General features: G+C 37.0%; 1 protein-coding gene across 3 annotated transcripts; it reads right to left on the minus strand.

The window, feature by feature from the left end:
* Positions 1-617: 617 nt before the first annotated feature.
* RB195_015981 (uncharacterized protein) lies at positions 618-20297 on the minus strand (the record flags this gene model as incomplete). Of its 3 annotated transcripts, XM_064206942.1 has the most annotated exons (20): positions 618-802; positions 869-929; positions 1054-1178; positions 1278-1312; positions 3100-3245; positions 3613-3702; positions 4449-4575; positions 4640-4833; positions 5708-5825; positions 5900-5986; positions 6941-7098; positions 7161-7295; positions 8777-8872; positions 8945-9070; positions 9138-9215; positions 9489-9638; positions 9759-9857; positions 10291-10382; positions 11384-11483; positions 15552-15674. In XM_064206942.1, 20 exons carry the CDS (start codon positions 15672-15674, stop codon positions 618-620), a joined length of 2325 nt encoding a protein of 774 aa, XP_064062821.1. The 3 variants fall into 3 exon arrangements, with proteins under 3 accessions (XP_064062821.1, XP_064062822.1, XP_064062823.1); XM_064206941.1 differs by lacking the exons at positions 618-802; positions 869-929; positions 1054-1178; positions 1278-1312 and adding an exon at positions 20280-20297 and having other exon boundaries at positions 3096-3245; positions 15552-15710; XM_064206940.1 differs by lacking the exons at positions 3100-3245; positions 3613-3702; positions 4449-4575; ... (11 more) ...; positions 11384-11483; positions 15552-15674 and adding an exon at positions 1749-1801.
* Between the last annotated feature and the right edge of the window lie 4569 nt (positions 20298-24866).

Below are 24866 nucleotides of genomic sequence, written 5' to 3' on the forward strand. Positions count from 1 at the left end.
TATGTACTATGTTATGCGTGTGGAATATTTGCTGCTTTCAAATTTCGGTAAGAAAATAGAAATACCAGATTTCTTCTTTCATTTTTTTTCTTACCATTTTTCCATCTTCAATTAGGCGTTTAATATCCACCTTCGATCAAATTATCACCATTCCAGAGCTTTTTTTCGCATCACGAATTTTCTGGATTTTTCCTGAGGCAGGTCGAATAGAAAATTTACGATAAACACTTGAAGGTCTCCGTTTTTCCATCTTAATGAGGTTTTCTTCTTATTTCTAAGGACTGAGTACTGTAGCAATACGAGTAGACATTTATTTAAATCGATGGCAACCGCTGAAATTTCTCTCGGAAGCGTAGTAAAAAAAAAGTGAAAAAAGGAAAAAAGAAAAAGAGTGTCGTTCCTGGGAAATCTTGTCCAAAATCCAAGAAAGAAATCCAAAATTGGTGTTTTTTTTACGATGAACCACCATATAATTAGTTTCCTTTATATACATGAATATAGTGAAAAAGAGAACGATGATATTTTCAATTTTTTATTTTCGTGGTCCGTAAAAAAAATCAAGCAACAACGTGGTCAGTAGTCAAAGGTTTGTGATGAGCGGTTGATGCCACATCTTTTCAGTTCTTCGACTTCTTATCAAACGATTTACGCGATTTTTTAGCGTGTTTTTGACGATGAAGACGGGCACGGAACGGTAGCGCAAGAGCGTCGGAGAGGTGGTGTTCGGTGGGATGAAGTCCTAAACCGCCAGGAAGATGTCCGTTCTCGGAAACCACAGATGTTGCAGAAGCGTGACCGCTCTCTGAAAAAATGACTGCTTTTTTATTGAGATCTCGAAAAAAATACGATTATATTCTTCGAAAATTACCTTTAGCATAGGATTTCACAACGTTATGAAGTTCAGTGCGTGGGTGGTAGTAATGAGTGTGCTGGAAAAAAGTATATTCCGAAGAGAAGCAAAGAAAAATACGGTCAAAGCTCTGGAAAATCGCTTCTATATCCACAGAAACGTTAGAAAATGACAGTGATAAGCGCTAGTAGAAAAAAACCTACCACCGCATAGGGAAGAACCGGTGAAGGATAGTACGGTGCCGGTGCTACCGCAGGCACTGATGCCACCACTGGTGCGACATGAGCATGAGCAATCGGTTCAGCTGCGACGGCAACTTGTGGTTCTTCTGAAAAACAGTACTAACTGATTATGACTAGTCCACAGTACTAGTAGTGCACTACTGCGGTATTACCGCAGTAGGAGGAAAAAAATTCCATTCACAAACCCTCAACGACCGGTGTTGGGAAACTAGCAAGCGATCTGAAAATAGCATCTGTAAATAGCAGAACCCTGCCACTGGCTTTGAATTTTTTTCCAAACCTAATTTTTAATTTAGAAAAAAAATTTAGAATTCAATTTAGAAATTTTTCCTCACGTTGTATCACTAGCCTAAAACATTGGAGTTTTTACTCTTTGACGGTTTCAACTCCAGAAGTGGAGGTTTGAGGGAGGTCCTTTACATAAAAAGACAAAAAATAGGTTCCATAGGATATTTAGAAGTTAAAATGTAGAAGAGAAGTAAAATAATGTATAAAATGTATTATATCTCATTGCTATACAAAGAATATATGTAATAGATGAGAAAAACTTTTAATAGCTTGAAATTTAATCCATTGAGAAAATTCTAAAGAGACTTCCCGGATAGAAAGTCTATTTTTGAAGATTTTATTTTTTTTTTTTTGTAGGAAATACGAACCTTTGAGTGAAGAAGAAAAGGATGGAGAGTAGGCCGAAGGCAACTGTGCTCATTTCGCCGATGTCGGTGGATGCTGATGCTTTCCAGTGCTTTCTGTCACCAATTTATACTCCTGCTCTTATTTTCCATTTCTATCGAAAAAACTACTACTAAACTTGAATTTCTTAATGGAAAGCGATTTTTTTTTATCGTTCCTTTTGAGCAAGTGTTACTACTCACACACTATGAAGTTGAAGTAGTTAGGAACGTGAAAAAAAAAGAAAAGTTGAAGGACGATGTTACTAGCACTATCACTGAAGATCTATGCACTTTACATCGTAGCTGCAATGCTACAGTGAATGTATCTTCAAATTATTTGTCCTTATTGTCCTTGGCTACCCGTGGCCTCTTCTATCATTAAATACACTTAAGGATTCTGCACGCTTCCCTTGGACACATTCGGTGGAGCCGCGATTACTCGTCCCGATCTGCCGAAAGAAGAACAAACCGATTCATTGCGACATTGAAATAAAGTTTAAGAACAGTTAACTTTTTTTAGTGATGACGATAGCAGTTAAAGGAATCACTCCACGAATCTGAGGTGGTGCAGATTTCAGTTGGAGTATTCGTATACGGGATCGTAGATTATGCAGAGGGGCGTGATTCCGTCCATTTCTTCCTAATTGCCGTAAAAAACGGACTGGAAGGTACGACTTCGGGCGTTCTGGCGCACTATTTTCTAAGGGAGTTCGATTGGAGCGCGCCAGCCGTGTGCACGCGCCGCATCTTCCGAGCTGTTTTTTACGGCAGTAAGGAAGAAATGGACGAAGTAATCTCCCTCTCCATAATCTACTATCCCGTATACGAATACTCCACCTGAAATGCGTACCACCTCAGATTCGTGGGGTGATGAATTTCACACAGTTAATTTGAATTCCTAAATATTTATCTGTGTTACTTCCGGAGAAAATCACGACTGAAAACAAACCACCCCATCCGATCTAGCCACTTAAGAATCCCAGGTAAATCACTTCTCATTTTTATTCAAAAACACGAGTCAATGACAAAAATACACAGAATAAAAAGTCTTGCATTTCGCAAAACTCAAAAATGGACTCAGCTGACACTCGACTGGTGCTGAAATTGAGTAACAATCGACAGATATTCAAAAGATGCAAGGATTTATGCAAAATTTCTAGCAAAGCTAAAGCTGATTCATATGGAGTGAAAGATTTCTCCTAACAAAATATTCAAAAAAAAACACACAGATGCAAAATACTGAAAAATACTACGATGATACCCGTGCATAACCTGCCCTATCCGCCATTCATCTATCCAACTAATCAATAAGGTGCGCGCGCGGCGCGATTACGCTTCTGCTTCTCGTTCCAGCCGTTGAGCTTCAATGTCCAGCCGATTCGCTAACGACATGTTACCAGCGTATTCAGCCACACATGACGCCAATTTCATGTCGTTTGCAACGAACGAGGACAGGCACGGTGACGAGTGGTTGATCTCCTGAAAATGGAATCAATACATTGGTAAAAAAAAAGAGGTCATCTCTGGGAAAATCGTGCAGAAATAGAAGTAGATCCAGAAATTCGCAATTCTTATCTTAGGAACTTTATGTGTTTTTTTTTTTTTGACATCGGCAGAACCTCCAGGATGACTTTTTGACAGGGCTTTCTCTTTGTTTTAACTCCCGTATAATAAAAAACAGTGAATAACTATTTTCTCACGCTTAGAAAAAGGATTCAGTCCAGTTAGAAGCGAAAAATTATCACTAATTTCTCCAGATGATTATTGATCTGATTTGATCAATTCCTTATCAATGTGAATTTGGTTAGATCACGAGAGAAACACTAAAAAAACTCCTTGTACACACCATATGGAGTGTTTTCAGATATTGTCGTACAGCTGGTGCACTATCGATCGATCGCCATCTTAAATCGGCCGAACCTCCAGGATGACTTGGCTGAAATAGTTATTCTACTAACTATTCTTTCGGTAATATTACCTTATTCTTCATTTATTTTATTTTTTTCTACATACGGTTATTTTTTCTACACACGCATATCCTTTAGACTTTCATAGCTTTTTTTTTTGTAAATCACACATTGATACATTACATTAGATCATCTGTCGATGTATTCACCACGAATGTCTATCGCAGCGTTCCATCTTTCTGGAAAAGTTCGGATTCTCTGGAACCAGAAGCTAAGGAAGGACTAAGACCTAAAAAAAATAACTCAACAGCGGACATGCGCGCCATTCATCGACATCCAGATCATTTCGCGCACTCGTCGGCAACTTGAGGCCCTAAGGTGGGAAACGGTCCCGTATCCACTCTGTTCTCCCAACCTCAAACATCACATCAACAACAACAACAAACAAACAAACAACAAACCAGATGATCCGGGCCCTTGAGCTTTTTCTGGAGGACAAAAACTATTCAATTCTTTCATGGTCACAACCCCCGCCTACCCAGCTTCTGGTCTCAGGGAATTGTAACCCTTCCAGAAAAATAAGCACTGTGGTAGACGCTCATGGTGAATACATCGACGAATGACCATCAATATGTAATTAAGAAACAAAAATACAAATATAAAACATAAAAAATATGAATAAATAAATATACAAATATAAATATAAAATTGTAAGCTGGAATTGTAAAGGGTATGCGCGTGTGAAAAAAAAATTAGCCAACCTAAAACGACTTACCATCCTCATTCGCTCCAATTCCTTCGCCAATTTCGTGACTTTACAACTGGGACGATCGACTCGATGATCAAATATCTGCCTCAAAGTCCAGTCCTCCTGTTGGGCGAGTTCGTGATCATCCAAGCAACTGAACATGATTGGTAAAAAAAAAGAAGCTCCTAGAAATCGTGAAAACTCGTCCACCCGTCTACCTCTCAGTGACAGTTATTGGCACTCGTCCATGTCCGGTGGTGAGAATTTCGACAAATTCTCGCTTTCTCTCCTCATTAGTCAAGTCAAAGTATATCTCCTCTACGCCGGCTCCACGTAACGCAATCGAGGTCACGTCATCGATCGGTGGTAGAACTGTAGGTGCAGTGTCATAGTATGCCTGCGGTGTCGCGCTCTGTAATTATATGCTTTATTAGATTTTTATTTTTTTTATCGAATATGATCCATGAAAAATATTACGACTTCAGCACAGAAACCTGAAATTTTTCTCCAATTTTGCTGCCAGCACTGTCTATAAAATGTAAGTTGCCTAAACCAACTACAAAGTTTTGGAAGTTGGCCATGCCCACTCGGATCAGTTGCACAAATGCGGGGAAATCCGTCAATGAAAAATTTCAAATGTCGATTTTTTTAAAATTTTAACTCAATTATTAGTTAATTTTATCGATTTGATTTGATATGTTTGTTTCAGTAACTGACTATATCAAGCAAAATTTATCCTCCGCCTAAATAAATCCTTCAGAATCTCAAAAACCAACCGAATTCACGTGGATACTTCGTAGAAGCGGCCTAAGATTTTAGAAGAAGCTATTTTAATTATATTATTTTAATTATTTTTAGCTAAACACCAATGAGGGACTAGTATTCGTAAGGGCGTTCCCAGAGATCGGGCTCCATTGGTCAGCTTTAATATGCAGCTCTATGATTTAAAAAAAATAAGTGACAGCGGTGTGGTAATATAATAGAAATTTTTTTCATCCTGAAAGAAAAATCATGGCTGTGGCAGAGGTGAAAAAAACCATTTTTAAAAACAATATAAATCGAATATAAAACTCCTTATGCTCTGAAGGGCCAGTCTTGTTGTGTAAAATTCAGGTGAAATTCTAGTGAGCTCTGTTCCATCTTGTTTTTTTTTTTTTGTTTTATAGCACATCTGCAAGTGCTTTCAATAAATAAGTAAATGAATAAATATATAAATAGTTCAGATCATATCACGATCAATTATTATTCATTAACTGCTATCGTCATCACCGAAAAAGCTAACTGACCTTAAACTTTATTTCAATGTCGCATTGAATCGGCTTGTTCTTCTTTCGGCACATCGGGACGAGTAATCGCGGTTCCACCGCATGTGTCCAAAGAAAACGTAGCGGCTGATGATAGAGTCTGAACACACAATGAAATTTTCCTGCAAGAAAAAAAACAAAGAGAAGAAAAGAGGATAAAGCCGTGAAACACACCGATTATCCGCCACGTTGTGACCCACGATTGGATACATCGATATCACCAGCAAAGCAATAGAGAGGTTATCATGCTTGAAACCGTACCTAAACCCGTAATTTCCTCTAACCGCGTCTATCGTCTATCAAATATTTTTTTGAAAGAGCAAAATGCAGAAAATCATAAAGAAGAAGGGCTGGACTAGAAAAACAAGTCCAGTACAGTTCCAATTAAAATAAAAGCCTTAACAAAGCAACGTCCTCTAAGTTCTTTAAGGCACCTTTTTGCGAGGTTGGTTAAGTTTATTTTGAGTAACTTTGTAGCCCTCCTCGCCCCATACATTCTAAATCCCATCACTGCAACGCAGAACTTGCAAATCGGGAGATGTTACCGGTGTCGTTATTTCCCCCGCAGGCAGCAGATCAGAAGATTTCGTGAGATTCGGTGTATTCTACTGGATTTCCTGCACAGCTCAGTGAAAATACTCAGCGGGACGGTTTCACCGTGGAGAAATGAGCGGCAATGTTAACATCAGCTACTGATTACCATGGTTCCCAGAGGACTTCCATACGGAGTCGTAGATGGCGGAAAACCACGTGGTTCCGCTCATCTCTCCGTGATCATCGTAAGAAACGACATGGGAATCGCTTTCGTTCCTATTAGGTGCGTTAGTACGCGCCTCTGTGAAAATATTATTAATTTATTATTATTTATTACTATTTGATTTTTCTAATTTTTTGCGTCTTCCATTTATTTTGTCACTGATTTGGGGGCAAAAGATTTACACAATGTTACGTTAAAAGTGCAAAATATCTATTTCCAAGTAGTTCTGCTTTTTTTTCTAAACATTGCAGCCATTTTTTGCACCTGCACATTGACATGATCATGCAAGTGCGGTCAGAATCCTATAAATAAAACATCCGGGCGCAAGTACCAACATCCAGACAATCACTATCCTTTAAAATTCAGTTCTGAACGTATCGTGAGATGGGCACCATGGCTCATTTAAATTATGAGAACAAAGTGAGGGAAGAAAAAACGAAAAATAAATAAATTCTCACCTCCCTTCACCCAAGAAAAGCATTGCTAACGACCGATGCACCGACATTTCCTCGTGATATTTCCATAAATAATGAGACCAGTACGAGAGTTCATAGTCATGTGATCGACGATATCGAGCAAATCTTATAGTTTCTACTTTTCCTCGTCCAACATTCAACTAAAATTCAATCAATCAGCCGAATCAATAATTTTCGGATGAGGTCGAATTCCACCACTCACTATTGCCATGCTGGTCAGCATCATATCAGCGCAAAGATTCACCACGCTTCGAGTCGCTGCTCTGATTAGATGTCTAGCCGGCCAATCTATGTTTTCGATGTTAAAATCGTGCATGAGATACCGTAGTCGTTCTTCCTAGGAAAAAAAAACTTGGATAAGGTATTTTATGTTATATAAACACAAACGTCATACATTCCTTATCCGAAAAAAGTCTACGCCTATAATACTTAGGAGAAGGGGCAGGCAAGAATGTCAACCAAAAAGGATATTTTTCACATTTTTTTTTCGAGCAGGCATCTATTTATTTTGTTTAGTTATTTATTTGTTCAAAAATATACATAAAACTGCGCCAGAAATAGAAATGTTCAAATTAAAAAAACTGTAAGTAAAAATGACTAAATTCAGCAAGGTGATTTTCAAGTATTTCCTTTAAAATCACGGAATAAAAACGCCGATTAATGTTGGACGAGAACTGGTCCACAGTAGAAAACGTTCATAGACAACCATTTGCACTTTTTTGTTATTTTTCACTTTGCACGTATGCACCCAAACATTAAAAGCATCACCCACACAAATCTGAGGTGGTGCGGATTTCAGGTGGAGTATTCGCATACGGGATAATAGATTATGGAGAGGGGGGGTGATTCCGTCCATTTCTCTTTGAATGCCGTAAAAAACGGCCCGGAGGATACGGCTTCTGGCGTTCCGGTGCGCTACTTTCTACAAGGAGTTCGTTTGGAGCCCGCCAGCCTTGTGCACCCGTCGCATCTTCCAAGCCGTTTTTCACGGCAATTAGGAAGAAATGGACAGAATCATCCCCCCCCCCCCTCTCCACAATCTACTATACCGCATGCGAATAATTCACCTTAAATCCTTACCACCTCAGATTCGTGGGGTGATGCCTTTGAATAGAGCACACACGTCATTCATTGCTTATCAAAAAAAAAAGTCTACACTTATAAGATTTAGGAGCAAGACCAGGCAAGGGGAATCAACCAAAAAGGTCATTTTTTACAATCTGTGTGCAGGTATCGTGCTTACTTACTTATCTATTCGAAAACATACATAAAACTAAGCTAGAAATGGAAATGTTCTACTTAAAAACTGCAAGTAAAAAATAGCAATATTCAACATGGTGATTTTCAAGTATTTCCTTTAAAATCACGGAATAGAAAAAGACATTAATGCTGAACGAGAACTAGTCCCCAGCACAACCCATTCACAGATAATCATACGCACTTTTTGATATTTTTCACTTTGCACGTATGCACCCAAACATTAACGGAAGAACGTATTCGACAGCAAAGGTGAAACACGTGGAAGGCTGCTGGAGAACGAGAGGAATGTGTCACACTACTTGTTTTTCTGATTCGCTTCGCATATGGGCGAACAGCGCCTGGGACCTTTTCTCGCTTGACAAAACAACTGCGTCGCAATTATGCTCTACGAGCCAAATATCTTCTACATGGAAAAAAAAGTAAATGGCACATTCCATACTCACATATCACCATCATGATGTTATTGTAAGCAAAGAAAAAAAAGAAAAAAGGAAGGAAAAACAGAAAAAATGGAAGTTAATTCTACAAAAAGTGAATTTGAAAATAACAAAAACCTACTAATATTGCAGAAACATTATCGTAAGTGTCGCCGATCGCTCCGCTATATTTTAATGCCATTGCAAAACATGCACCGCTCATGGCGTACAAGTAAACCTGAACAAATTCGATCCAGGTGATAACTCCCAACAAAGATGTACCTTATATCAGAAAACCTCCAACACTAACCTCCGCTACAGTTTCTTTATCGACAACCTCATCCCAATAAGCTTGTTCCTTCTCCGATATATCGACTTCGACAGATGATGGGAATTTCAACACAGAGTAGGCGTATTCGTGGATAATATCGGGGATCTGTGGTTATCGATTTGTTTATTCTAAAAAAAAATCCTATAAATTCGCATAGCGAGCGCAAACTCACTTGTTTATCGATCCACACCACGGTTGGCTCTATTTGATCCCAAAGTACTAAACTTCTCGCCAATACACGAATAAAAATCTGAAAAAGAAAACTATTCATTTTTACTGAATAGAAATTCCTCTAACGGGACCAAAAAATATCCTTAAAATTTCCTACTGGAACAGATTTTATAGTGGAACAAAAACAAACAAAAACAAACGACAACAAACAACAAACAAGCAAAGACTTCTAAAAAAAATTTCTATGATTCAAAACGAAATACATCTAATTCTGACCGAAACCAAAGAAAAAAGTAGGAAAAAAGAAAAAAGAGTATGAAATTAGATGAGTTTCTCCTGTTCTCAAACTCACCAAATCTGGGCGAATCTCTTCAAGCATCGAAATTGTGGCTGGCAATGCCAAATCCTTAGCAATCGCCTCATTTCCCGTACGCATGTACATCAATCCTAAGGCAATCGTGGCCGGATGAGCAGTCATATGAATATTAACATTTGAACCTTCCTAAAATAGTAATAGATAATCAAACGTGGCACATATCCATTTTAAAAATCTCGTTAAAGCTCTTGATGGAAGAAAATTCTAGAAAATAATTTACTCGTACGAAAAACTCATCGAACTCACTCTGACATGGTTTGAACGACTCTCTTGCGGCGGTGCTGTGGTGGCCGCTTGTGCTTCTGGACATGTCATCATTTGAGGATGTATAAACACGCATTGATCCTATAAAAAACACTAGGAAAAATGGCCTATGAAGAAAATGGGACCTTTAAGAGAATAAATGGAACAACAGAATCGGATGTCATCTTCTACCCTCTTTTTTTTTTGGAAGATAACCTGTGAAACTTCGACTTTCAACTATGATTCTTCCGAAATTAACCTCGCGTACCAGCTTACTCCCCACAGCAAATAACCAGCGACTTAATTTGAGGAAACCAATGCGCTCCTCCTTATTCCACCAATGATAAATTACTAACTTGCCCACTGCTTTACTGTTCGCGTGACTTACTCCTGTTTACTCTTATTCTACTCTTCTCGTTGCTGGATTTTCTATTGTTTATTTGTATTCATTCCTTGCCTCTCACTCTGGGCACGCTTTTGAGCGTAATAAATAAATAAATAAATAAATAGTGATGGAAAATCAACTACGACAAACCCTTGGTCCTCCAAGCATCAAAGCACGAAGTCGATCCGGAATAGATGGAAGTGGTTGTTCAAATGGTGGTCTTGCGGCAGCAATTTCATCTCCTGAATAAATGTAGGATGCTTGTTTTTTTTTCTCTGTTTGAATTGAAAGAATTTTCTAAGGAATAAATTCCAACGGGGAAACAAAAACAGCATTAGTAATGGTAAACGAATCACAAAACAAAATAATTAAAAACGTGAGAAATACTGAACTTTGGATAGCAAAAAAACCATCACAAAATATCTTTCACCGAGAGCACTATTTATGTCATTTTTTCATGTTATTTATTTGTGTAATTAGCTAAACAAAGAACAACAAAGATAAACAAGGACGTAATCCTATGCAATATTTTTATGAAACTTTTTTAAAACTAAAAACTTAAACTTTTTAAACGAAACTTTGTTTTATGAAACTGACCTGTTTAAAAAATTGTGCGCTTTTTTTCGCACGCAACCATTAGGAAATGCTTAGTCAGAGATAATTTTACTTTACCATGCCTTTTTTTAATTATGACTAACACCGCTCCAGCGAAAATATTGTGGCTAACTTAACTACGTAAAATTGCACAATAACTTATTCAAATTCACAATATGAAAGAAATGAACAGAGAGGAGATGTACGGTATATCAAGCAGTTTGATTTCGACAAAATTTTGAAGCAAAACTTTCCTATAAACAAGTTCTCGTCTGAATGTAACCGACGGAATCAATCGATAGGTATCAAGCGTTAAGAATTACGAACCAAGTGAAAGGTCGGTATATCCTACTATATTATTAGATTCAAGCAAATTATTGATTTTTGGAAACTATCAAACCGAAACCACCACTAAAAGGCTGTCTGAACCAAATAAACTATCAGCTTTGTGCGACTCAAATTTCATTTCCGGTTGGATAAAGGAACGTATTTCAAATTACGCTTCAAAAAAAAGAAGGAGCAAAAATACAAGAGATCTGCTGTGCTAGAAAAAAGCTATTCTTTGAAAAAATTGAAAATTCGAACAAAAAAAAAACAGGACAGTCGAGAAGATAAATAAACACCTTTCGGCAATCAAACTAAAACTCACCCAATCCGAGACATATTAATCCTATCGCAAATCCTGCGCTTAACTTGTAAGCTGGAAGTTCTGGTGACGGTTCTTCATCAGCACGCAGAGACTTCCCTATCTGAATATTCTATTATTCATATTCAAATATTGGGTGTTTCAGATAAACAAACAAACAAACATTCGTTTCATTCATTAATTTTCGTGAATTGGAGGATTAACAGAGAAAGAAGAGTAATTTACAACAGAATAAGTCCAGAAATAGATTATTACTGTCTTAGACTAAAGTAATCTACGCGTTCCAATTGTTTCATTTCCCTGGATCTGTGATTTGTAGAAGAAACACATACAATCATTCGTTTTACTTTATTCATATGAATGATGAATTTAATGATTTTATAGACAAATGAATATTCGAATGATTGCAACGCAGTTTTACAAAATTTGAAATTTCTCACTGTTTTCTGCACTTTTATTTGTTCACTTGTTTTGATTTTTTTTTTGTTTAGGATTTCCTATGTTAGAAAGTGAAATGTCCCATTGAAACAATTTGCTTCCTCTCTAAAATCTCTTTCCAGCCAGTGAACACTTTTTGTTTTGTTTTTTTTTTTTTGCAATCTCAGGACTACACACCGGAAAAATACATTCCTAAAATACAATGAAGCAGAATGTATGATCACCAAATCTTCCTTCGACTTCTTCCATATTTTTTTCACAGAAAAAGTGACGGAAGGATTTTGTCTGCACTATAGGAGGAAGTGACTGGAAATGAATAGAGAAGGGGGATAATAAAATAAATGTTACAAATAAGGAAGTCTCAGAGTAAATAGGTTTAAAGGCTGCTTTTGAGAGCGAAGTAATAATAATTGATCGCGAAGATTACAAATGCATACTCATTTATTAATCTATTTATTAATAACTAGTACTTAATTTACTTATTTAATTATTTACTTATTTATTCATTTGTCTATTCATTACGCTCAATGGCGTGGTAAAAGGATGTGGCAAGGACCATTACAAACAGATACAGTAAATACATAGTAAAAAGAAAGAAAGAATAAAACGAACAGGAATCAGGCCCGTGTACGATTTTGGCCTAGATGAATTGATATACAAACGCACCCAAAATCCAGAATTAACTAAACCATAAGAAAAAGGTTGGGAATCACTTCTAGACCCATCGAACAACCTAAATCCATTTATTTCAGTCCATTTGAAAAATTAAAAGAAAACAACGAGCTGCAACATTCAAAAAATCAGTGGAGAGGTATTTCGTTATTTCCTATTTTATTTTTTAAAATCAGTCAAATTTATTTTATTTTTAAAATCAGTGGAGAGGTATTTCGTTATTTTTTATTTCATTCATTTCCGAGGAGGAGAAATATACTATTTTTAGCTCTATTACCCCGTGACCACTAATTTCTGTAACGAATTCTGTTCGAATAATCGAATAAGTCAAATAACTACGCTGATTTCGAATAAATAGCTACTATACGACCCTCCGCAAAAAAAAAAACAGTCGCTTCCATTTGATTTGTAATTACTGTCAAAAATTTATGACCAATGCTAATAATAGCGTTTTGAAAGCTGTACACGTATAATGCGGTGCTTGCCTGCACTTGGCACCTTCACCGATAATTTTTGCAATTTAAGCCACACGTTTACGGAAAAATCTAGCTCTATAGCTATAGTTCTCTACTTTATCTAGTTTAGTACTCTAGTTTTTCAAATATATTCATTAGTGCAAAAGCGATAGTAAAAGAAGTGAAAAAAGGTACTAATTTTCACAGCAAATCTACACCGAACTCGAAAAAAACACTATCCGAATTCCTATTCCTTCACACTATCCGAAACTTTTATTTGCAACTAATACGAGGCGCCAACTCTTCGTTTATTAATAATTCAAAAATCGATTACTTACAATAAATAATAAAGTTGTTGTTATAACTACATGAATTATTCAGTTGACGAAAAAATGATTTCTAGTCCCGTTCAATGCGTCTTTCTCGCCTTCCGACAAAAAAAGGTCCCGCTGGCTGTGCAGCTAACATAAATTCAAGTGCGCTTTTTTTTTTCTAAAATCCTATCTCAAATTTTCCATGCAGATAATAGTAGGTGCAGAATCCGTTTATTTCCAGCACAAAAAAAAACAATCTATTACTTTCAGGATAAATTCCCAGTTGTAACTATACGAAGTGTTTGGACTCTATGATATGCAGTTTGAGAAAAAAAAAAACTAATTTTCAGCCAATTTTGTCGCGTTATTCTCCGCAGTGAGAAAAAAGAAAACTGCCCTCTGGCTGTACAGCTCATATAAATTCAATTGCACTTGACTTAATAACTAAGCATACTTAATTCCGGAAAAAACAAACGAGGGAATACAAACGGAATTAGTTCAAGGGAATCGCGGACCATTCTTGTCCTTTTTGTGTTTTTCTCGCAGAGTTCAGAAAATACTTTTCCAGAAAGTTAATTGTTATCGATAGAGAATGAGATTTCTGTAATAATTAATGAGATAATAAGATTCCCATAATAATCAATAAGAAAATGAGATTCCTATAATTTTTCAGAAGATAATGTGAATCAAACTATCAGCAACCAGAAGACCTCTTTCTCACGCAATAGTAAAGTAATGCCATTTTTCTTCTTTTCTTTTTTCTTGTTTACCCCATTTATTTTTCATAAAAACATTTGAGAAAAAAAAAACAATTGCAACAGAAAAATTTACATTCCTCAGTTCACTTTTGATTGAGTGATTCATTTTTTTCTGTTATACTTTTGTTGTTTCGTATTCTTTACACCTATTTTTCGTTTGTAAATCCCCTTTCTTAGCCGGTCATACAATTTCCTGCGTCTCCGGATTTTGCAGGGATTTCCGCTCGCCCTCCTTCCTTCAACTTGTCAGTGACTCAAAGAGAAATACGCAGAAAATCGACAAAATTCTTCTTCTCCATTCTTCTTCTTTCTTCTGATTAACTAAGCGTTTTGCGAGAAAAAAAATCAAAAAAGAAGGAAATGCGTCGAAACCCAATGAAACTAAGTGAAGTATCGAGAAAAATGGGTCGCTGGGCTCGTCTAAGAAAAAACCTCATTTCCGACGACGACAATCCGTCATGGTGCAAATCTTTTCGTTCACCATTGAAGTCATCACCCCACGAATTTTCGGTATGGATTTTCGTTGGAGTATAGCTATATCGGGTTGTAGATTATGAGTACAGAGGTGGTCCGGCTCATCTCTCCCTGCATCACTGTAAACAGACGGCTTCAGAATGCGGTTCCTTACGACGTCCTCTATTCCAATGCGCCGCCCTTGCGCCCCGCCCTCGCCTGCGATTCGTCGAAAATCCATTCGGACCCCCCGATAGGTAATTCATCTCATTCGACGATTCACAGGCGGAGCGGGGCGCGAAGGTAGTGCGTTGCAGTAGAGGACGACGTAAGGAACCGCATTCCGAAGCCGTCTGTTTGCAGGAATGCTGGGAGAAATGAGCGGAACCACTCTTGTATTCATAATCTACGACCCGACATGTCCAACAAAAATCCATGCCACGCCAGATTCGTGAGCTGATGCCTTTAACGAATCGTTTTGCGGGAAAAATCATGGAAGAAGGAAATGCGCTGAAACCCTATGAAACTTAGTGAAGTATCGGGAAAAATGGGCTAATCGCCTAAGGAAAATCCTGATTTCCAACGACGACAATCCGTCATGCTGCAAATCTTTTCGCACTTATGCGTCGGGGTACGTGCGTGTGTTAGCGTCCCGCCCGTCGTTTCCCATTTCCCAGGCAAACAACGCGAAAAAAGAAAACTTCGTATAGTCAACTATACAACAGAGTAGACGAGACGAGTTTCGACACGTATAGAACGTGAATAACACGCCGCCCACTTTGTTAACAGGTTCTCATCGGTTGTAACACGTTCAAAACGCGAAAAACACCTGTAAACCTTCCGAACGTAATAAATGAATGAATGTGTGAATGAATGAATGAATGAATGAATGAATGAGTGAATGAATGAATGAATGAATAAATAAATAAATAAATAAATGAATAAATCCATAAAAATGCATGAAAAACACGTTACACCCAAGTTATTCGTACTATTATGAAAAATGAATAATACATTTTAAAAAAATAAGTTCTTAACAAAAACTTAACAAAAAAAAAACAAGTTCTTATAGGACACATACCTCATTAAGCAACTTATTGACGACATTTGTATGACCAGTTTGTGCGAAAAGAATACCAAGCCCGGTGACGGCACTTGTTTGAATCAATGGATCGATTTTTAGATTCAACATCGTCGGTCCCATGAGAAATGGTAAATGTGTGGTCAACATTTTATGTACCTACAAAAAAAGTAATTATCCTGCACTTAGATTAGAATAATGATAGAGAAAGGGAATCTCAGAGTTTCCAATCCATTTCAAAATGTTGGCTAAGTGGGCGGAGTCAAGTGCAAAATCCGGCATACTTTTGTGTTTTTTTTTGCAGATGGAAAAATTATATAAGGGAAGTGTACATTATATGCAAATATTTCATATTTTTGTGCTATTTTACAGAGAGTGTAGGACAACAAAGCGCTCCTAAACCCTAGATGTATTTAGTCCGGACGCGCGCGCATCAAACAAGCAACACGGCCGCCTATGGCCAAAATTTTGAAACGAACAAATATTTCTGTGCGTATTCTTGACTGTTTCTGAAAGTACGTGAAGAGTAAAAAAATTGAGATAGTAAAGAAGAGAAAAAAATTGAGATAAGCGAATACATATAGTCCAAAGCACTAAGCATAACTACTATTTAAAAAAAAAACATAAAAGTAAAAGAATTTGGGCCATTTTTCAGTTTTATTCCATGTCAAATACTTGTTAATGGTCTTTGATGAGACTCTTTCGAATTCCTTATACTTTTACTGCAACGTTTTTAAAATGTTCGACTTCAACTGTTCGATTTTACAATCAAAAATATTTGGTGCTAACGGTGCTACTACATTTAAAACACTCCTGGAAACATTTCATAAGCCGTCACTTCCTGTAAGACTTAGGCTTATTCTTTCTCTTGCAAAAAACACCCACTAGAAATCCTGTAGGATTTGTTTCCGTAAGAGGATCATTGATGACGTATGACGAAATGTTCTCGAATGGATTACTAGGATAAGGTGGTCTGGATACACGGACATACTACGCAAAACTCAAGCCCAACTTCTTTCGAGTAGAATTTACTCAGTTTGCAGTGGATTCCAAATCTATCTACTACTTTTGTCTCCACATATTTTGTCCGGTTGATTTGAAATACAGTTTGAGTTTAGATTTTTCACCGACACAATGGTGTAGCGCTTAAAATCGATTTTTAATACTCAATTTTTGTATTTAACGTGATTTTTGTCACATAAAACCTCTACGAATATTTGTTTTACAATTATGATGTATTGCTAGCAGTTGCAGTTATCTTTTCTTTTATTTCCTGAAAAAGTCACCTGTCATATATCATCATGTTCAACGTTTATCTTTTTTACAAAAACAAAAGCAGCACTTTCCTGTACAACATGCGAACAGGCAGATTATAGAAGAAGTTGTTGTTGTCAAATTTTAAATGATAGGTCTAGCGTGTGCGTACTCAAAAAAAAAGTAGTTATTTTCTCTTCAAATCGTAAGAGTTGCCATTAAATAATCTAAAATCCTTTTGTTTAGCATAATGCAGAAAAAAAAACAATAACATCACATCATACGCTCACATGAATGGTATCAAATGTCACTCATTTAATCGTTCTTTAGATGATAAGTGAGGACGGCATGTGGACAACTGTTCCCGTCGTTTGCACATTCAAAGAATGTTCACTATCTAATCTGTGATTCCCTACAACCTTTGTAACTGTCTCTCTTTTCATTTTCTTTCCCTTTTTTCTCGGATTTTTTTCCTCGAAGTTCACGTGTATTTCCCCTCCATTAAATAAAAGAAAAATGGATGAACTGGAATTTTCGTCATATCATCGATCACCAAAATTGTCTTCTAATGTGCAAAAGAGGCCAATCAAGAGGAATGTTCCAGCAAGAAAAAAAAAGATTGCCTGTGACTAACAAGGGTCTTTCGCCAAGACTCGTGACTAGTAATAATTATCCAAAATTGACAATTATAGTGAGTTAAGGGCGGATCGAACACAATTAATTCTAATACCAAGAAAAAAAAGAATACACCCATTTTAGCCATAATAAAATTGAGCCTCTACGAAAAAATTAAACAATGATAATAATAATAACAATAAATAATAAATAATTAACAAACACTAATAAAAAAAATAAAAATAAAAACCAATATATATAATAATAAATAGTAATTAATAAATCATAATTAATTAAATTGGGTTACTAGGTTTCCAGGTATGGGTTGATAGCAACGAGGTGTTCAGATCAACAAGAGTTGTGGGACAGTTTAGAAGAGGACTTCAATTAATAAATAATAATTATTATTAATAATTAATAAATAATGACAAATAAAAATTGATAAATAATAATAAATAGTAATTAATAAATAATAATTAATTAAATTGGGTCCCCAGGTTCCCAGGTATGGATAAACAGCAACGAGACCGGGAGATATTCATCATAGAAATTTTATTTAGCAAAAATTTATTGATACACTGATGTGATTTCTAAATATTCGCAAAACCATAGCTCAACCATAGCTTTCCATATACTCGCATAACAGTTGGCTAGCTAGTTTTTTTTTTTCTTTTTTTTTTAAGATTCCATCCATATTAAGTTCACATATTCGCCAGTGGTTTTTTTGTTTCTCGTGGTGAGCGCAACGTGTTTATCGCTTTTTTCCTTGCTTGACCCATGTCGCCTCCGCCTCTGCGCTGCTCCAATCGCATTCGAATCGCGGCCCTTTAGATAAACATATGTAGAACTGCCAATATATTCCAAAGATGTCTTCCCTTGCAGTTCTACAGCATAAATGGTTCTTTTCAGGATCAACCTGAGTTAAGAGGGATTAATTATTGAAGTAATTCCGTATCAGGACTTGAATACTTATTTCTATTGTTTTTTTTCCCAGTGTGACAGTAGTAGTCATTCTGTCTCATACAGAAATTTAAGCCAAAACTATTGGAAAAGATTCCCAGTTGACGTCGCATTTATTGCCCGACGCGTAACATCACTGCCGCGCTAATCGATACGGCATGTTGAAGCGAGACTGGTTAACAGTCCCGCCCCAACCTGCCATATCGATTAGCGCGGCCGTAATGTTAATGAGTATAGGCGCAACCATTGAGCAGCCGGAAATCCGCCCACCCACGTCACAATTAATGCAGTAATCATCAGCCGTAATTACAATGCATAATAAATACCCGTTACATCGCAGTGACAAAAACGTGAATTTTGCAATTAGGGTGTAGATTGCAGAAATACCGCAACTTAAGCTGCAAATTATCACTAATTATAATTATTTTCTACTCGCAATTAACAAAACAACAGATTTCATTGCATTAAAGCATCAAAGCGCAATCACATCACAATCATAGAAGTGCTTTGTGCACTTAAAGCCAACGTGCAGCACAAAGCAGCTGTAACGGGTCCCTACCCTTTAAAAACGAAATATTATCTGAATTTATTTAAGGTGTATAAATATTCGAATTTCACTTATTGATAAAAGAAAGTTTCACAATAAAAACATCTATCATTAACAAATTTTCAATCGTGCAAATGTATGAATGTCATTGCCCTGCACTAGAGTGCAACTTACCGTTCAACGACATAGCATTGTACACCTTTTTATGGAATAAATTATCTAAAACAATCAATTGACTACTGTAATGGACTTTTATGACGCTAACAAACTATTTTTATCGGCAGCTTTGTTCTTTGGATGCGAATGCAGAACTGACATTTTGCTGAACAGCAACAGATGGATTTCTGATGGATTTCTCTCTTATTCGGGAACGATTTTCCACAAAAGTTTTAAAACTTCCCCATCGTAGTAAGCTTTTCTTTACTAGGATAGAACACTAATCCTGAGATGAAAATTTGCATACGTTTACGTCTCGGATACGTATTGTGCAAGATTACGTGATTTACGCTTAAAATTGCGGCGATTCGCTTGTGACAGCTCTCGTCATCGCTCTTATATCATTCGTTTATCGTCTTTTCATGCGTCATGGCTACATGTAATCGTCATAGGATGATGACGGGGTTTTCGCCCGTAGCAACTAATTCATTTCATGATTATTGATCGGTCGTATCTGTCGTGTAGGGGTGGAGCGCTGTCTGGTTGTTCTAATGACTGGTTTATTAGTTGAACTCTTCGTGAGAAAAACTTCACAAGTGGAAACGGCTGTGTAACATAATGGGTTTCTTTAGAGGGCGGAGAGTTAAGAAATTCTTAAACATACTGGGACTCTAGTATGTTTAAGAATTTCTAGGTCTATCATTTATGGTGCCCATAAGATATTTGATCGCAAAATTAGGGTCCTATCACGTGTGAGTGTTTTGTGCGAAAATAGCATTTATTTCCCGGCCAATCCCCTAACACTCACATTTGTTTGTAAATTTCTAGAAGAAATGATTCAGATTCCCATTCCACTCCATTGTTATCATCATTTTATCCCGATGCGATGTGTTTTGTAGTCTTTCTGTTCACGTGCATTGCACGTTCAGTAGAAGTACAAGGTACAAGTAGTAGAACTTTTCAAATAAACTTCCAAAACATCCAAGTAACGTCTAACCCAATATAACACAGCAACAACTCAGGTTCTAAGGAATTTATGAAAAGTTCTGGAACGCTGCACATTTCGCAACATTAATCCCACCCGCTCCGTCTCATCATGAAAACTATTGAGGCCACTTGCTCTATGATTCCAGAAACCATCATGTGAGCTATCGGTTACGCTCGCCATTACGCAAAAACGTATGGTCGTCGCGTACCTTTTTTCGTGAGGACATGGGAAAATCTCCGTGAAACAGCCATCCGGTGCCTAAACGCAGTGTCCCGCCCCGGCCGACACACGAAAAATCAATAACCATTGAATCTCAGGTTTAGTGGTGGCCGACCGCGATGTCGACAACGTAACGTTGTCTCTTTGCGGTGTTCGGATATTCCGGGTGTTAAGCCTGAGTTACCGTATGCATTCAAGTCCCCTTTTTCATTCTAGATTATGTTTATTACATTTATTGCTTATTAGTTACGATCTATGTTTATAAAACTCTAAGCGATAGGCTCAAATTGCTACCAGCTGATGTTTTATTAAAGAGAATACCTGTGAGATAAGGTTCTATCATTAAAAAAAAAGTAGATCTTTGCTTAAATCTAGGTTCAGATTACTAGAAATAACAGGATTTTTTGTACTCAAATCCTTTCACGAAAGGTGGTTCACGTAGATCTAGCACAAATTTATTCCGAACCCCCGCAAACGCCCTTCAAATGCATATTCCGTATCAATCGTCGTCAGGACGATGAAGCTTTTCCCCATGCTCATAACATAATGATGTATTATGCCATGCTCTTCACCTACTCCCACCTAATTCGAGCTTATCTATTCCTGATTTTGATTAGAAAATGTCAGATTATACACTGCAAAACTGTTCTATACGTTCAGTGTACAATCTGCTATTTGCTGATCATAAATGCAGTGGATAAGCTCTATGGCTTTTGAAGGTTTCTATCGGCTTTACCGTATTCTCATTACATTAATTCCGTCCTGTTTCATAGATCTCGAACAATTTTTTGGTACCGGTTGAAATAAGTTCTCGCGTCGATTGATCGCAAATCAAAGAACTCTGGCTACACTGTTTCGTTATAGGGATTCATTAGAAATTAATTAATTAAGCCCGCATCGAAAAAGCTGAAAAAGAACATTTCTTACGATAGGTGTTTTCAAAATTTCACCATTGTAGGAGCATCTTAATTCCCCATTTAGAAAGATGAAACCTCTTCAAACTTTTAAGATGGAACGTCTAGCACCAAAAAAGATCTAAAACTTATTTTAACCAAATAATTCATTAATGGCAGCGGCTCAGCATCAAATGTATATCAAATAAACGCGAAGACTAAGCATTTGCGTCTTGAATTGCATGCAGTCCCGCCCATTCCAACACCCGATAGTTGCGGCAGGCGTCCATTGCTGTTGGGTCCGCCATGGAATGGCGTTTCTGTTTTATTTAATTGTAGTTTTATTATGCTTGTGCTATTCTACTTTTATTATGCTGCTGCTATTGTACTTTCGAAAGTTTCATTTCGTAATTTTCTTACTTCAAGAATTTTCACGAGTTTGTATCGAGATTAGCCCAAATAATGTTAATCATACGTTTTAACTGCTCTCAAGCCACTCTGCAATCATACTCACTTGCTCATTTTTCTATTTCGCTATAATTTTGTGTAGGATTGATCGAGCACATTCGAATGAATCGTTCCATAAAAACATTCATACTTTGCCATAACAGCCATCACATACTCGCCCACTAATCACCGTCAGACGCGAAAAATCGGATGTGTTTAGCTTCCGTTGTGGAGTGCAGTAGTGTGCAATGTGCAAAGTAACGTTGTGTTTTTTTTCCTTCACTTCCTACATCTCTTCTCGGGGAATTTAATCTACATTTATATCTGCTTTTTTTTTTAAATTGCACTAATACTCAGGAGTGATTACTCCTTTCGAAGCTGTTTTCAATATCAACTTTTAAATTGCGAATTTAGCTTTGAATGTTGTGATCACACGTTATTAACGTACTTCTTCAATGAATTTGCTTATTTTTACATAATACCACTTGTGGAACCAATTATGCTTTATACCATTTATAGAACCAATTATACTAATGAAGTCACAGATTTGCAGTAATATTTTGAATGTATTAGCATACACTTTTGCTGAGGAATTCACATCTCAGCGAAAAAAAGGAAGAAAAAATCCAAGACTATCACGTATTTCTTTGTTAACTGTATCTTAAACTAGTCCATTGGGAAAGCTTATATCCTAATTAACATTAGTCCTTGCACTCTACTAATGCAACTACCCTAGTTCTGCAAGCTTTCTTAGCAATCATAATGAGATATTTCTTTGCAACACTTAATCGCTCTCACTAAGCACCCTGCCACTATGAGTATACGTCCCAATGAAAGGAGAATAACTGTTAATTCAATTGTTTTTATTCGTATCTCTGCCATTTCCGTTTTTGTTCCGTTGATCAACGCATTACGACCGTCGCACTGCATTGCAACACAGTCAAATTGGCGTTTTGCCATATCCACGGGTCGATATGGTTGAACGCTATCGATCGACAACCCAGGACAGCTGGTCGCAATGCGGCGACCAACAGTACAAAAACGATTACGACGATCATGCGTCATTTAACACCATGATTTCACACATTCCGTCTAATATATGATGGATGTTGTGAGCTGTATTTTCATTTTAGATTGTGCTTTAATTTCTGAACATTTTTCCTGACTTTAACCTTTGCTGTCAACATCCTTCCCGTCTATGCAATACGTGAGGACATTTTTTTCTATGCTTAGCCAATGCTGTTCAGTGGGTTCATGTTGGAACATTCTCGAAACGTGACCTTTATGGCAGAGAGGAATCATTCTCCTCCTTGCGCGCTGCGATGTTGTCCTTTAAGGTCATAGGCGGACGAACTCGACAAAACGCTATCGGTTTTGACTAGCCGGAGCAAAAACATGTGGAAGAGAGTACTGCTGTACTTTTGGCTTCTTGCACTCCCAGAAATACTTACATTTCTCGTCATCGCACATATTCGATTAGAAAACTTGTACAAATCCTCAGCGCCTTAAGTTCCTGCTGCATTGTAAAATAGCCCCAATTTTCTGCTCTTAGCAAATCTGTTCATTAATCGATCGTATCGATCACCATCCACATCCGTTTCAGTGGCACCCATATCCAACCTAATGGCCCGAAATCATGAATCTAATAAGGATAAGTAAGTAGAAGCGTTATTTCTTAATCAGTTGTTGTTAAAGTCAAATAAAAAACACTACTGGGACCTATGTGACGAAAAACTGCAAGCAAAAAAAAATCCTGAAAAGGACATCTGTCCAATGCTAACCGCAAGATCACGAACTTTTAAAATTCTGCAATAGGGTCCCGCAGCAATAAGTCATCATAGCCTAATGTATCGTAGTACATGTTTCGTACATGCTGAACTAGCCCAACTCCCCAAAATACTTTTGTTTACACAACTCTCCCATGTTGAACGCGACATGTATTGGAGACCACCGACCATCGTACAAGTACGAGTTTGCCAATTGCCTCCTTTGTATCTGGAGTAGATCTAGTTCGTGTTTCCAGCACCTCCTCTGAAAACGCTATTCACATACGACTTCGCTGAAACACTCATACACCATACTACGGAAACTGCTGTACGTTTATATCGATTTTTGGGAAGAATTTCCGCATTTATGCGTGGATCTACGTAGAATTCATTCTTATAAGGTAGCGAACGTCCACATATTGAAACATGCACGCATGCGACTAGTTGCCGAGGATAAGCAAGTTCTAATTAAAGCTATCCCGATAGCTAATTGTAAGCGGGCTCTTTGTCATTCGTCATACTAATCTTTCCAGAAGGATTTTTTTTTTGTATGCGAAAGAAATTATTCGCTTTCCACGTTGGGTGAATTCATTTCATACCTTGTATATGATTTATTCATCAGTAAGCATCACAATTCGTTACTTTCATCTAAATCTACAAACGAAAGTTATTTCTTGATAATTTTGTTTTTTTTTTTCTTATCTAGCATCGTCTACTAAGATTTCCAAGAATGAAGAAGTTCCTGTTCAAGTCATTACTCAAAATAACGCTTCTATTCTCAGTAACGCATTCAAACATCATTTCGTAACTTATTTCTCAGTATGTTGACTCAGCTGTTGTAAAATATTTTCATAGAACTAACGAACGTGATATAATCATAATGCGAAATAACTTTGCTTACAAATACAAACGCTAGATTTAAGTGGCAGGCGTGCCTTATATTTATATGTACGTGAACATTCGATAGGAATGATAATTTCGAATTACGTGACATTTGTCGTGATGAATTCACTTTTCGCTCTTATATAGGCAAAAGTCTCGCTCGCCGATAATTTCTCTATCTGCAGCCATGCGCTGTGTGTTTGATTTGTGGTCATTTCGTTTCGTAGCAGAGGCACAGCAGCGAATTCAATATTAATGTAGTTGTTGTTTGGTAGATAATTTAAAATGCCATACGTTTATATGACGTTTACTAACTGGCAAAATATTGCACGTCTACCAATTTGCTCACATCGAACTTCCTGTTGTTTTTCTTTATTTTTTTTTTTAATTTGATTTCTTTCTTGATAAGTACGTTACTCATCTATGCTCACAACCTTGTGTTAGATGTCACTATATGATAGTCATGTGACTAGTTACTATTGATTTGGTTTTTTTTTTTTGTTCCAACTCACATGCACCCTCACACCTCCTACTCACCCTTTTTTCAATCTATGACGCATTTTTAATTCCTACCCTATGCAATGACGT

This window comes from Necator americanus, chromosome V (assembly GCF_031761385.1).
Source record: "Necator americanus strain Aroian chromosome V, whole genome shotgun sequence".
Classification (NCBI taxonomy): domain Eukaryota; kingdom Metazoa; phylum Nematoda; class Chromadorea; order Rhabditida; family Ancylostomatidae; genus Necator; species Necator americanus.